Below are 15,624 nucleotides of genomic sequence, written 5' to 3'. Positions count from 1 at the left end.
CAGGTGAGATGGTAACATGACAACTACATCGGGATAGGTGAACGAGTGACGTTTGCTATTGCCAGGGTTCTCCAAATGTCATCTCACCGTTTGCCCTGCCCGAGTCCAATTTACGTTTGTGATCGTTGGAAACTTGCACAAATTGAGCCATGATTGAGCTGGAGAGTTGCGCTTGTTTCCCCAAATTGGTGCTGTTTGCCTCCGTAGACGAAAATGGGGCTAATTCAATCAGTGGAAGAAATTTGTGCAAATTGAACTGGGGAACATGAAGGAGAGGAAGGGGAGCGCAAATATTTTGGGCAGGTGCGTGCTCGCACTGGGGGCTTCAAATGGGGCCCGCTCACATGTTTTGCGAGCAAAAACGAAATGCTCATGCGTTCCTACAAAGATGTCATCCATTCGACCCTAAGAGAGTCTTTTGGGGATTAGCAGGGGTGGGTGCACACATCCACCCTTGCAAATTGTACAATTTGGGGATGTTAACACCCAGGCATCACCATTTCCTGGGTAGTTTGAATGCAGATGATGGTCAGCTGAGATGTTTGTTTTTGTTATGGGCTCTGTTCAGCAGTGACGGATGGTGAAGGTAAAGCTTATGGAGCATCCCATCTCAGTCATAAATTATTATTATTATTATTATTATTATTATTTATTTATTTATTTCTTACCCACCTCTCCACTTGGATCGAGGTGGGGAATAACAGTGATTATGAAACACATTAAAAACTGATTAAAAACATAGCATACATGATTAAAACATCCTTAAAAATCCTTAAAACATTCTAAAATTTCACTGGATAGGCCTGCCGGAATAGATAAGTCTTCATTGCTTTTTTAAATGCTAAAAGACTGTCAAACTGGCTCAAAGCAATTTTGTAGAAAGACCACTTGGTTAAGAAAGGGAAAAAAGTTGGGCTTTGGCAATTCATCGATGAAGTACATCAATTAAAACAAACTTTTTTTCTTTTTTAAAAAACGTTTTGATTGACTAAAAGGGTGTCTAATAACCAGCCAGATGGCTTCTTCTGTTCTTCTTTTCTTTTTTTAAAGTATTAATATAATTCACGTAGTTCTTTAAAACACACACAGATGGCAATCACCATCTTAAACGAGGCATTCCCTGTTCCTTATCACACAGAATCAAATGCCACTTCTGAGATGAGGCCTGCTATGACACATGTCTGCATCATCTAAAAACAAAGGGTGCCTCTTGCTTCAGTAATATTTTTTTTAATCATATACAAGATGAATTGATCAATGAATCAATGAATCTATCAATGAATCTAAAAGCTAAATCACCTTTTATTGTCAAACTAGCTTGACTACAGGAATACGCTCCATATAGGACTACATATAGGTACAAAATGCTTCCACACTGGGTTTGCTGGCAAGGATTGTCTGACTGGTGCATTTTATGCCAGTTGTTGTTTGATCTATACTAGTGGTTCCCAAAGTGGGCAGTACTGCCCCCTTGGGGGGGTGGGATTGCATAGGGGGGCGCAAAGAGGCGGCAGGGGGTGCTCGAGGTGGTCTTTTCCAAGAAGCGCCTCTCCAGACGGTCTTAAAACCCAGGGACATTTTTATGGGAGAAGGTAGTTTGGTCCCAAGCCATACAGGGGAAGAATCCACACATGTATTAATACCGTTTAAGAAGAGTCTTTTTAACAGTGAATTTAATTGTTTCAAAAGCACCAAAACACTAATGAAGAGACATACCCTGCTTGGTGTGCCCCGCCACGCCGGCTGCAAAACAGAGGCGTTCGCTCTCTTTTCCCTCCCTCCCTCAGCAAGCCTGCGGCGGGTGCTTCGGATTTTGAATAAATATTCAATTAATTGTTACTGTTTTGAATTTTATTGTTATTATCTTCCTTAGTGGGTCGTTGAAAACCGCTATTCTGAATAATGATTTTTATAGTGTAGGGTAAGGGGCGCTGGGCATGAGTTTGTGGAACCAAGGGGGTGGTTACCTGAAAAAGTTTGGAAACCACTGATCTACACACTTTGCCTGTTCGTTTCCAGGCTCAAATCAAGCTGCTGGTTCTCAGGATTAAAAGTCCTAAACAGTTTAGAGCCTAGTCAGGTGAAGAACCACCTTTCCTTGTACATGCCCCCTCTTGCATACTGATCAACATCTGAGGTCCTGCTCTGTGTCACCCCTGCTGGCTCATGTTCAGTGGGCGACTACTGGGGGTCGGAACTTCTCCATGCTCACAATAACTTTGCAAAATGCCTTCGCATGGGAGGTTGGCTCAACCATGTCTAGGCTAGCCCGTTGCACACAGCCAAAAACAGAAGAATGCATCGTCCAAAAAAGAGGACTAAAGAAGACACTGCCTGGAATAAAAATGGCATATGCTAAGTTGTATCTACTATAAATTAAATAGAAATACATCTCACTAGAGTGGAGATGATGATGACAAGGGTTGTCATGAGCACCCAACTAAGTCCAGGAGTCCAATGAACTCCCCCGTGTCCACCCCTTCCCCAGACTTAGATGGGTGCCCTTGGCATGTTAGCAGGCCCACAGTCTAATGCACCATCCACCCATTCCCTCCTACTGCATAAATGGCGGCCATAAAGGCCCCATTTACACAAGAGCAAAGGTGTGAATGGAAGCATGAACTACTGTAAATAGGTTCAACCCCTTGGATGGCTCCTTTGGAGTTCTGGCTGGTTCTGACTGAAACCAGGTTGGAGTCACAGCCCCACTGAAATCAGAGCCACCAGCTTCCGCTGAGCTTTCCTTAATTGGGTAACAGCCCTAGTGAAACTACTATGGGAATCATGCCCCACCACCCCAGGGGCTTTTCAACCTACCTCGTACTGAGTGATGAGGCCATTGGGCTCCACTGGTTCCTCCCATTTCAGGAAAATCATGTCCTCCAGGGGGGTGAATGTGAGTGACTCCGAAGCGATGCCTCCAGGGACTTGAATGGGAAGGGTTGAAGGAGAAAATGGGGAAAGAATCAAGAGACAATCATGTTACTTATCTTTGTTTCATGGCTGGATAACTAGAGCAGGGAATATCACAAACACCATTGCACCCCACATCTTGTGATGCTCAACATTGCTCTGCACCTCCACCCATCCAAGCACCTTTTGATTGCCCTAACTTTTATCATCCAAATATAAACCCTTTTCAGATGGTTAAATGAACAGATGGATGGGTGGAAAGTAGAAACACACCTACTGTTGCAAAACCTTGATGTCTGTGTGTACATCTGATTGTACAGAATTGTGTGCACAGAACTTCTACAACTAGTACACAATAAAGTAGTGGAGCCTGAGCTCACAGGGACGCAGCTGCTCCGGAACTCTCTTGACCTACTTATAGGTTTCCCATCAACAGCTAATTGGCCACTGTGTGGACAGAATGCTGGACTGAGCCAGCAGGGCTCTTCTGATGTTCTTATTGTTTATTATTTTATTCCTCTCCATTTTATCTTCACAACAACCCCATGAGGTAGGCTAGGCTGAGAGACAATGGCCTCAGCTAGGACAGGGGGGGCGGGGTGTTACAGTGATGATCTTGCCATTTTATGATCGTGAGATCGTCGCCCTGGTCTACACGTGGCGCACGACATCGCGCCCGCCATTTTGTGGGTTTTTTGATTAAAGCAAATGGAGCACAGAAGTGCTCATATGAAAAATGGAGATTTTTTTTTTTAAAGAATTACTTTCCCCACTCCCCACTCCCCACCCCAATGGGCACAGAACTCCTGAGGCGCTCTGCACCCCAGGTGCGGTTCTGGGCTCCTCTTGGTTACTCACGAGGAGCCGGGACAAACTGTGATGCCCGCCCACACATTCTGCAGTCTCGGGATCAGCCCAAGACCACAGAAAAAGCAGGCTAGAACAGTAGGGCAAGATCCCAGGGAAAGGGAAGGATTTATTTATTTATTTATTTATTTATTTATTTATTTATTTATTTATTACATTTCTATACCACCCAATAGCCAGAGCTCTCTGGGCAGTTCACAAAAATCATCCCTCCTTGCTCCCGGGATCTCCTGTGCATCATGTGAACGCACAGGGATGATCCCGGGGCAATCCCCAGGACATCACCCCATCTAGCTATGGCCAATGACTCACCCAAGGTCACCTAGTGAGCTTCATGGATGGTATTTTGTATCTGAGCATCCCCAGTCCTAGCCTAAGTCTCTAACCCAGCCATCCCCAATTTGACACCTTCCAGAAGTTTGGGCCACTATTTCCAAGAATTCCTGGCCATTGGTCATGCTGGATTGTGTCCTTTGGGAGCTGAAGTCCAAAACACCGGGAGAGCACCACACCAGCTTTGGGAGACTCATCCTGATCCAGGGAGTGGAACTTTCATGTTGACTTTGAAAGAATAAGTTGAGAACAGAAATTTTAACAGCCAAGAGGGGGGAGGGGTCATACCATTACCTGAATGTGTTTGCATAATCCAGAGCACTCTGGGCTGATTACAGCAGACAGAGCCCTCAATCCTCCGCAAATTAGCACTCAGACAAAAAACATGCCTGGTGAATCTGCGGGCGATTCTTGCTCATGTATATTTTATAAGGGTGTCTTAATTGCATTTTGCTGAGCCAAGGCAGTCAACCCCCTAACTAAAAGCAAAATAGGAAAGGCTGAGTGATGGGATACATGAGCAACAGCAGGATGTATTTGGAGCATGCCATCAGTGGCTGAATCGCACCTCTAAGTTGCCCTGCTTTGCCATATGGATCAGCCAGCTGGATAATTATCTACACCAGGGCTGGAATAAGGAGTGTAGGATCTACAGGTAGATCTTTGAGTGCCTTGAAGTAGGTCAACAAGGTCTTCTTCTGGCTCCCAATTGTTTAATAATCACAATAATAAAATGTTGCCCTAAATCGAGGGTCCCCAACCTTTTTGGTTCATTTAGAATTTTGAGAGGATGTCTTGGGCACTCTCACACTATGGCTGTCATGGTGATACAGCCAGTCCAAAAAACACTTGTTTTCCTGAAGGAAAACTGGTGAGACTAAATGAAAGGCAATTTGCCCAAGAACCTAAGTGAAAGGTTAAGTCAAAGTGTGTCTTCAGGATGGCTGGTTGAGCTCCAAAATACAAAACTTCATTTTTGACACACACACACACACACACACACACACACACACACACACCAAAGATAAAACTGGAGGGGAGAACTTCACTTTGCAGGATGCTAGCCTGGCCAGTGAAAAATCTCTCTATATATAAAATGCTTAGGTATGTTTCCGTAAAGGCTTCAGCTGATACAGGTTGCTAAGCAACAGTAACAATGTGTAACGTCAGCTGACACAGGTTGCTAAGCCCCTCGCCCAACTCCTCCGGGCTTTCCAAGGTAATCCTACCCCTTTCTCCCTCTTCGCTCCCCACCACCACCACGAAGGGGGCAGCACCACAGTCCGGAGCATGAGTGAGGCACGGCGGGGCCCTTGGTGGCCGGGTGGGAGGCCGCTCGCCTACTGTGAGCCGAGGCCAAGAGGGGGAATCTCATGCGAGCTTGGTGGGCAGCCCAAGGCTGACAGGAACCCCAGGGAGAGGGGGACACCTGCTCCCCTGACCTCCCTACCCCCCAGGTCTGCCAGACGGCGCTGTATCAGCGGCCTCCAAGCAGCCCGCGCCCCCACAATGATATTTAATCAATAAACTTTAAGATATGCTACAATGGCGTATGTTATGCCGGGTACAGCTAGTATATATTAAAATATTGATGGATAAAACTAAAATCAGGAGAGGCAGGGAACCTCATGCCATTGCCCTAGGGCATACTGGTACCCACAGACACCAGGTTGGAGGCCCGGGCCTAAATTGTATTGCTGAAATGAAGAAAGCTTGGGAAAGAGTAGGGGAATCAGGAGTGGATTGTTGTGTGAATGAACTGTGAGCTCGATTCAGTTCTGGTACTCAAAACAAATTCCTGGGCTCCGCATTCTTTAAGAATGTAAGAAGTGCCATGCTATATCAGACCAAAGACCTATCTAGTCCAGCATTCTGTACTCACAGAGGCCAACCAAATGTCTGTGGGAAGCCAACTAGGACATCAGCATATAAGCACCCTCCTGCTCATGTTCTCATGCTGCCTCTGAGACTGGAGGTAATGTATATCAGGATCACAGACCAGATCTACACCAAGCAGGATATAACACTTTGAAAGTGGTTTGAAAACGGTATACGAAATATGTCCAGGGCCACAACAGTTGTCAATACTGTTATAAATTGTTATAAAGAAATAGTGTAGATCCTGCCTTGGTGAGCTATCATGATAATAGCTTTCCCCTCCATCAATTTTGTTGTCTAATCCAATTTTAAAGGCATCCAAATTGATGGCCATCACCACATCTTGTGGTAGCGAGTTCCATAGTTTCACAATGTGCTGAGCAAAGAAGTACTTATTTTCATCTCCCCTAAATCTCCCACCATTCAACTTCCTTTGTTGACCTTTATTATTTGAAGAGAAGGAGAAAAGCACCCCCTACACACACACACACACACACACACACACACACACATGCACACACACTTTCTCTATCCCATGCATCATCATTTTATACACCTCTGTCATGCCCCCCTTATTTGCCTTTTTTCCTAAGCTAAAATACCCCAAATCATATAACTTTTCTTCATAGTCTTCAGCTTCTTGATCTGGTGCCAAGTAAAGAAACAAAGAAGATCCTGCAAGTCTGAAGTCTTCCCACCCCTGATCCATTCTCTACCTTTAAATCAAAGCTAACCTTCTTTTAAGTACCATGAGTCCCAATGAAGGAACCCTGTGAACTATAGCTACAGGAAGCTTCTAGGGAGCTTCAGCAGGGAGTTATTTCCCCCCCACAAAAAGATGTTTGAATGAGCCTGCCCCCTTACCTTTTGCCATGTCCTCTCCCCTTATAGTTACAGGGATTTTTTTTAAGACGGCCACAGGGTTTAAGAAGGCATCATTTGGCTAAAACTAGTGGGAGTCAAGGTTGGAGGTTATGGATCATTTATTTATTTATTTACCATATCAATATGGCTGCCCATCAACAGAAGTTATCTGGAAGTCTTACAGAACAGGGAATAAAACCATGACATGAATACAACAACAAAAAGTCAAGTGCAGCCTAAAGAAAACATTTCTTACCAGCAGTGGAAAAATAAAACCAAAGAGCAGCTCAGATTATAAGGTTTTGTCAAGGCTTCCCCTACTTCTTACCCCATAATTCATATATTCTCAATCTACAGTTCCTAGGCTTATTTGAGGGAAGGCATTGGAGTCAGACCAGCTTGCATTTGTAGCACAGATGTGACCAAGGTTCAACCACGCATCGTGTGAACAGAGATCTGGCAGAAGTTGATAACTTGCAATTGTGTAGAATGTTCTTTCCAAACTTGGCACCTTCAAGATGTTGTGGACTTCAACTCCCATCACACCTAGCCAACACAGCCAAAGGTCATTCTGAAGGTCATAGTCCAAAACATCTAGACAGGACCAGGTTGTGGGAAGCTGGTGTAGAAAAATGCTAACACAAACAGGAATCTGACATGAGACAAATGATGAGAAGATATTCGGAGAACCCTAGCAATTTCAACCATTAGCTAATTTCTAGCAAAACTACATGGAGCAGCAGGCTCTGCTCAGCTTACCCTCTAATATGACCATGTGACTACTTGAAAGTGTCCTCCTTTTGAAGGGCTTGTCCTGTTAAATTCCAGATTCAAGATAAAGACCCATAATAACTGTGGCTCATCAACAGTTAGCACCTGACTAGTTAAGAACCTAGCTCACCTGATCACAGTTTCAATATTAGTAAAATGTTTCTACATTTGCAACTATGCATATACATTTGCGTCTATGAATCTAAATTTGCAAATTTTGCAAATGTATGCAAATTTTGGCCTCTTTTATGAAGATTCGTAAGTGGCCACCCTACGGCCCTCTCCCTTTTGATGATGGATTGGATTGGTTCCAAGAGAGAAGTGAAGTGAACAGGCAGAATTGACAGCAGTGAGGAGAAAGTGGGCCTACCCAATTAAATGCATCTTTTCCAAGGGCTCCCCCAAATCCTGAAGCCACTGCTGATATACATCCAGCAACTACCAGAATCCAACCATTCCAGCAGGGCTCACTGGCGTACTGTCAGGGACCTCCCGTCCGCCTGTTTCTCTGGCCATGAGATTATCTGGCAGCAGCAGTACAGTCTGAGAAACCAGCCACCAATTCAGATTTCTGACAGCGCCTGCAGCAACACTACATTGGAGCATTGTGGGAAATTCAAAATGGCAGATGGCTCACAAGCACCCAGTGCAGATCACAGTGCTATTGCTGCCCGACACCGATAAAATGGGGGGGAGGCATGACACCAATAAGACAGGGGGTAGGCAATGATAACAGGGGGACTTACTAGATGGCCCTTTGCTGGGTGAACCTTCAACCTGGAGCAACACTGGCCATACCGTCTATTAGTAGTTTTAGGCATCTCAGTCCAGATTAATCCATCTGTTATTCCCTCTTTTGAACCCAGCCCAGATGCTACATGCCAGCACACCAGGGTTCCGCAACCCTGTCACAGTCTGCCAGAATGGAGCAATGCTCCCGCCATTCCACCCAGGCTTGGAGCTGGTGGAACCAGCTGCTCCGATTCCCCCTGACAGGGCCTTGTGTAAATCTCTAATCTCCAGGCAATTTGGCTGGATTAGTGGAGTCCTGTCCTTCCCTCTAATTATCAACAACCCACCATAATAACAATGATAAACAACAGCAAAAATTGGAGACATAACCAGGATCAATATTCACTGATTTAGCAGAGATCCCCCCTCTCCATTCTCTTATTCCCCAATCTCAAGGATGTCATTAAGGAGGAACCGAGCAGGCAATTGCCTTTGCAAAGAATACTATTCACACTCAGTCTCATCTGCCACAAGCTTTACAGCACCCTCTAATTTTAGGCAGAATCAAGCAATTATGCTGTCTTTAGAAAAACCAGAAAGCAGGAGGGGGGCCGAGCAAACCATTACCCTCCACATACAGGGACGAGGGAGTCCAAAGACATTATTCATGCCCATTAGCTGTACCTTTCCAAAATGTCCTGGGCGGAAGCAGGCTTTGGGGGGTTATGTGAATAATATTGTTTGCATTAAAGCTATTATTCACTTTATTACAATCATTAGAGCTTTGTCAGGCTCCGAGGTTGGGCGGCGAAGGCTCAAGGTCTGTAATCTGTCTGCCAGAGCCAAGCTGAACATTTGCCGAAAGTGAATTATGATTCTTCATTAAAACAATAACCAAAACATATGGTTTCATTTTGGTGTTTTGTTTTTCCAGTCCAGTCTTAAACAGACCTGTTGTTCAGCATAAGCCACATGAATGGGGCATGTGCATGAAGTTTGCTTGAATGATTGGGTTGCCCATTGGCTCCAGGTATCCCTGGGGATGTCAGGGGAATCTGTCCAGGCCATGAACTGATTTTCCATCTGCATCAAGTCAGGCCAGTTCACTGATTTTCTGTCGTTGTCGTCATGTTGTTGCTTTTAACTTGCACCAATGGAAAATTGCACAAATTACAACAGCAATTTGTGCAAATTGCACGACATTCTATTTATGCATTCTTTTTTAAAAAAAATGGGGAAAGTTCTTGAATTTTGGGGGGAAACACAGCTCAGCTCACAAATGCAGGCTGAGGCATGGGCGCCATTGTAATCTGGCGAGCGATAAAGGGTGCAGTTGATTATATGTTTGGACCAGTTATTTGTTTTAATACCAGTTTGATTTCCCCTTAAGTGCTTTCTATTTCAACAGCCTGAATTAGGGGACAGTCCACCAACTCTCTCTCTCTCTCTCTCTCTCTCTCTCTCTCTCTGTGTTTGTGTGTGTGTGTTTCATATATTTATATACTGCTTACCATAGTAAAAAAACATAATCTCACAGTGGTTGTTGCTCTTGTTAGCCCACAGGGAGTCAGAATCCCTTGTTGATCTACTATAAATCACCCAGAAATCTATCAATAGATCCTGATCTACCAACTGCCCACCCTTGTTCTAGTGTGCATGCATCTACAAGCATGCACATGAACACTAAGGCACCATGCTGCAATGTACATCCTGCCACTTCACTGAACGCAGCTCTTCTGGTATATTTTGAACTGTTGATAACCACTTGTAGGACAATTATACAGTTCTTGGGTCTCGCTGATCAAAAGAACATTGCCCTGTGTTTTAAATTGGTAGGGGACAGCCAACTGCAGAGTCAATTAATTGGAGATACAGAAAACGGAACAGAGCCTTTAGTGTTGCATAACAGTAGGTTGGAGCTTAGGCATGGAACTTTGGTGTGACAATTATGGCATTTCAAGAATCTTCTGTTAGTATTGTTTTTATTTCAAACGGTGGAGGGTATGCATAATTTCAAAACTATTTGTTGAAACTGTTGAGATATTGGCAGAGTGGGAGGGGGCTGATTTGAGAACTCAATTAGCAAATGTTCATTAGTGCTGTGATTGTTGGATCTTTTCTCCATCTCGGGTACAAATTGTTTACTTTTTCGACTTGATAATGGCACTCTTAACTATCTGCAGCTAATTTCTGCAACGCTCACGCAGATTCTATTATTTGGTGAGGGAAGAGGGACAATCTAATTCACTGCAAAGCCCATGCAAATGAAGCATTTCCACCTGATTTACAAGCTAATTTAATCAGAGCTGTGGTGTCCCACACAAAGCACTTATTAAATTATGGAAACCTTTGGGGCAGATATATGTATTTGTGCTTGAAAACAGATGCACAGTCTTCATCTGTGCTCAGCACTATGCAAATGCTCCATTTTATTACAAGTGTTTGCGACGCACCTGAGGTATCAAAACAGAGGGGACACAAAGGAACCAATTTCAAGGATATTCCACCTTGTTTGCATTACCTATTGTGGATAGAATGATGTACTTCAAACACTGCACCAGCCTGACAACATTCAAGTGATCTATACATTAAGCTTCACAAAACAAAATATGGGCTCCCAAGCAATATTCAAGCTCCCTGAGATTCTCCAAACATCAGCTTGCTGCTTGTCAAATTGCAATCACGTTTGTGATCACTGTTCATTTTGCACAAATGGGGAAATTGCATGAAACCAACAGCTATCAAATGCAAAAGTTGCCCAAAGCTTTTGAAATTGAGGCAAATTTCCAAAATTGCAGAAATTTCCCATATAGACTAAAACATGTTGTGCATTTTGAGGAAAATGAGCATTTTTTCAAGATTTGTTCATTTGGAGGAAGTTGTTCATTTTGAGAAAATTGTTCATTTTGAGAATGTTGTACATTTTTGGGGTATGTATTTTGTGGGTATAAATGCAAGTTTGGGACATTGTGCGCATTTTCAGAGAAAGCACGGTCCCTTATCTGTTCAGGATCGCAAAAGGGACATTTTTGAGTAATTTGCAAACTGAAACGAAATTCTCATACACTCCTACACAAAACTTTACAGAACCCAAAAACCGAGCTCCCAGTCTTACGAAAGCAATCCAGAAAACCACAAAGAAACTCACCAACTAGATTCTCAAGGCTACTAAACACAATGCCTACCCAGATATTCCATGGATAATAAACGTGCAGAACAGGAAACAGGTTTGTTCCCTGTTCCTGACAACCATATGTTGATCCAACCCTGTCTCAATAAAGTACATGCATATGCTTCCTTCAGTCCTTTGTGTCAACAAATGGAGGTGGAAGACAGTCTTATCGCTAGGGCCCATGTGAACTTTTAATCCCAGCCAGACTGACAGTCTCCCCTTTCCATCATATAAACTGCCTTGCAGACATTTTGACAAGTCTATTCCCTGAGCGGATTGAATGTCCACATTGCAAACATTCCATGCCATCACATCCACTTAGCTGATCAGGGCTTCTCTGCCACAAGCACAGTACAAGGTTGATTTTGTCACATGGGCCCTAAGCACAAAGTTGGCATTGAAAATTGACTCATGAGCTCAGCCTGGTAAAACCTAGCTAATATATTGTTCTGGTAAGGATCCCTGTGCCAGTTCTTCAAAATGTTGTTTGTTTGTTTGTTTGTTTGTTGTTTTGGATGGGCTATTTGTCCCATTCCATAGTTCTTTCATGCTTGTAGGGGAAGCTGGAAGCAACTGGTGGCAGTCAGGTCAAAACAGGAAGAAAATAGGACCTTGGACAGCTGGCAGGATGTGACAGCAGGGAGCTAAAGCCAAGTGAAGTCTCATGTAGGCTAGCAAGACTTGTAGCATGGTCAGCTCCACTCCTCCTGAAGATGCTGACTGGATTGTTAAAGGGCCCTCACCTGATTTTATAGCCTGAGAGTTTTGTGAGGCTGGGGGAATGGAGTATGTGGCATTACCCCACAGTTCTGTTCCCGTAGGTATGTCTGGTTTGGATGTCTAGATTTGTATGTCTAGTGAGTGCAGAATGTTGGGCTGAGTGGGTGTGGCTGATGATGCTGTGAAAGGGGGGAGGAGTATAAATGGGGGAGTCTAGAGCTTGGGGAGTTAGTTGGTTGGGAGTGGGGAGTGTCAGTTAGGATTGTCAGTGGTGTGGAGAGTGAAAGGAGATAAGATTTTAAGAGACTTAAGATTACTGTTTTTATTAAAACTAGTAGATTAAGCAGGTTAACTTGAATTTGAAGTAATTAAGATCTCTCAAACAAAAGTAAACATTTGATTTTGTTTTATGGCCTCAAACCATGTGTCTGCTTGGCTTTATCACCTGCTCTACAGTTACTATCATAAACACCTTATATATAACCTTCAGCTTATTACATACACAGTAAAACCTTTTCAGATTCTAGCTTTTATCCTCTCATATGAGGGAAAGGTTGTGTTTTAACCTACCCTCAGGTTGTTCAAATGGTGGTGCGTGGCTTGAGGAGGGTTTGTGTGCATCAAGGCCTGGTGTGGGAGGCCTGTATCGTGACAGAGGTTCTGCTGGGGACTCATCCTCTGACTCAGAGGTTGATGGCAGGGCTGTGTCCTCTAGCTGGGAGGGTCCTAAGAAGGCACTGGCTGTCCCACCCTTGAGGAAATAGCCTGTCTCACCCTCAGCAGAATCCTCTGTTGCACAGTGGAAGGTCTAAGGACCACAGGCCAAGATGCCACTGTTAAGCAGAGCTGGTTTGAGGGACTCCCTAGTGAGTCCTCTGAGGGTTACCTGCTAGTGATGACAGCAGCAAGCTGCAGTGCTCCAATTAGTTGCAGTTAGTGGACCAGCCCAGGAGCTGCCCAATTTATTTCCCACAATGCCCCATAACAATGTTACATTGGGACCATTGTAGGGAATGAAAATAGTGGCTCCTGGACCTGGCCACTATTTTTAAAGGAAGCCCCAGAGAGGACATCAGTGGTGGGCAATTCCAGGGTGCAGGGGTTCTAGATGCTACACAAAAATGATACATGCTGGTTCCAGCACAAAGCCTTCAGGTACCTATGAAGCACATATGTTGAAGCCAGAAGTTGTGATGCCAAGAGGAATAACCAGGTGGCCTCACCCAGCAGGTTGCCCAGTCTGAGGGATGTCAGCAGGATTGTGAGACTTTATATCTCTTAGTAGAAGCAGTTAATCTCATGACTTCCTAGGCCAAGTTCATCCAAAGGGCCTGTGGATCCTTCTTCTGGCCATCTGTGGGGCAGGGAGTCAGTGCCTGATACACATTGGTTTGAGTCCTGTGGCATCTGGCACATGGAAGGGAGGGGGGAGACCTCATCATGGGCTGAGTTTGGACCCAGGTGAAGCAATCTAGTGTACCTATGATGGTGAAGCTTCTGATTGTCTGAGCTGCTGTGATGTCATAGAATGGCATCTCAACAAAGGTGATTCCTCTTTGCATATTCAAGTCTCTGTCTCCATCAAAGGTGGATAGCAACTCAATGGCTGCTGGGAATGTAAGTTCCACAAAGCAAAGACAGTGTCGGATCATCAAAGTGATGTTGGTTGAGGCCATTTGTAGTGCTAGTATGGGAATCTCAACTGAAGGAGTGTCACTCACCACCAGAAAGCTGCCATTTGCTTGGGAGAATCAGGCTGGGTAGTCGAGGCCTGCCTATTAATGAACCGTTTCACCTCCTAATGGAAAAATGCTTCCATTATGTAATGTTTTGTAACTATCTTTGAAGAATCAATTACAGCAAAGATGCCATTCCCTGCATATCATTGATCTCTGCAGGAAGCGTATAAACCAGGAACAGGGTCGGTCTCAAAAGCAGCTCAGCTTTTGAGCTTCCCAGCTAGTGCCAAAAAACTTGACAAAGTTCTCCACAGCGGGCAGCTTTTTTTTATGATGAAAGCGCGATCATGCAGGAAAGGAAGCTCAGGGGAGCCATAGGCACAGGGATAAAGGTACGGACTTCAATTGATGTCCCACAGGCACCCCAGAAAGAGGACTTGTCCTTTGTCTCTGATTCACTTTGCCATTACAGATCAAGGGTGCTTCTTCACCAACACAAAGAACTATAACCCCGAGAGAAAAGTACTTCCGGGCGAAGTATAAAGTGTTGGTTATCACCTTTAAAGCCCTACATGGTTTGGGTCCAGGCTACCTGCGGGATCGCCTTCTCCTGTACAATCTGCCCTGCACACTCAGGTCCTCTGGGAAGAATTTCCTTCAGCTAGCCAAAACTAGGCTGACAGGTATTACCCAGAGGACCTCCTCTTCTGCTGCTCCCAGACTGTGGAATGGCCTGCCGGAGGAGATTCATCGACTTAACTGTCTTTGAGCATTTAAGAAAGCTATAAAGACTGATCTCTTCCAGCAAGCCTATCCAGTGGAATTTTAGGATGCTTTTAGTATGCTTTTAGGATTTTTTTAGGATGTTTTAAGAATGTATACTATGTTTTTAATCAGTATTTTAAGTATTTTATAGTTACTGTTGTTCCCCGCCTCGACCAAAATGGAGAGGCGGATAAGAAATATTATTATTATTATTATTATTATTATTATTATTATTATTATTATTACCCATCTCTTCATGCCCCCAACACAGCAATGGGATTACAGGGAAGCCATTGGTGGGGTCACATGTCATACCTTGCTCATAGTTCTCATGGAAGCCCAGCCCTTGACTGAATCACATCCCAAAAGATGGGGATATTTGGCATCCCCTCAACTGGAATCAATGTTTGAAATTTATTTATTACATTTCTTTATTTATTACATTTTGTATCATTTATTACATTTTGGATCATTTTTAAGCACATTTGACAACTTTAATGCATAATGTGTGTGCATGGTTTATCATCGTCATAGAAGACAAGGCATTTGCATGCATGGATCTGATCACAATTAGTCGCCATCACTCACATGCTGTTGAATGGGCACTGATATGGTAAATCATCATCATCTGTTCACTTAATACTGAGCCTGCAGTTCAGCTTTACAAGTGAACATGAACTGTTTGTAGTATTTGCTTCAGCTGTCAAGTGGGCAGATAAGCAGATAGTCTTTGACAGGCACCCTCCAATCCCAAAGTCCCAGGCAGTCACCTGGGTAAACTACTCCTAAATTTCAGGAGGACTGGGGTGCAGTCAAAAGACTTTTTAAAAAAAACTTCCTTGCATGTCATGCCCTGATCGAGTTCCACATGACCACTATTTTTTAAAATATTGAAAAACAACCTATTAAAGGTGCAACCCTATGTCTGTT

The 15,624-nt window shown here is 44.0% G+C and overlaps 1 protein-coding gene across 8 annotated transcripts in view; it reads right to left on the bottom strand.

Moving 5' to 3' along the window:
* Nucleotides 1-15,624, bottom strand: part of PTPRU (protein tyrosine phosphatase receptor type U) — a 410,313-nt gene that overhangs the window by 146,782 nt on the left and 247,907 nt on the right. For all 8 annotated transcript variants that reach the window (XM_063139805.1, XM_063139806.1, XM_063139808.1 and 5 more), the window contains exon 9: nt 2,818-2,927. In XM_063139805.1, the coding sequence (XP_062995875.1) occupies nt 2,818-2,927 (110 nt within the window). The remainder of the gene's footprint in view (nt 1-2,817; nt 2,928-15,624) is intronic.

The sequence above is a fragment of the Elgaria multicarinata genome, chromosome 13 (assembly GCF_023053635.1).
Source record: "Elgaria multicarinata webbii isolate HBS135686 ecotype San Diego chromosome 13, rElgMul1.1.pri, whole genome shotgun sequence".
Lineage (NCBI taxonomy): Eukaryota > Metazoa > Chordata > Lepidosauria > Squamata > Anguidae > Elgaria > Elgaria multicarinata.
Note: the sequence above shows the minus strand (reverse complement) of the source record. Positions and strands in the feature narration are given on the sequence as shown.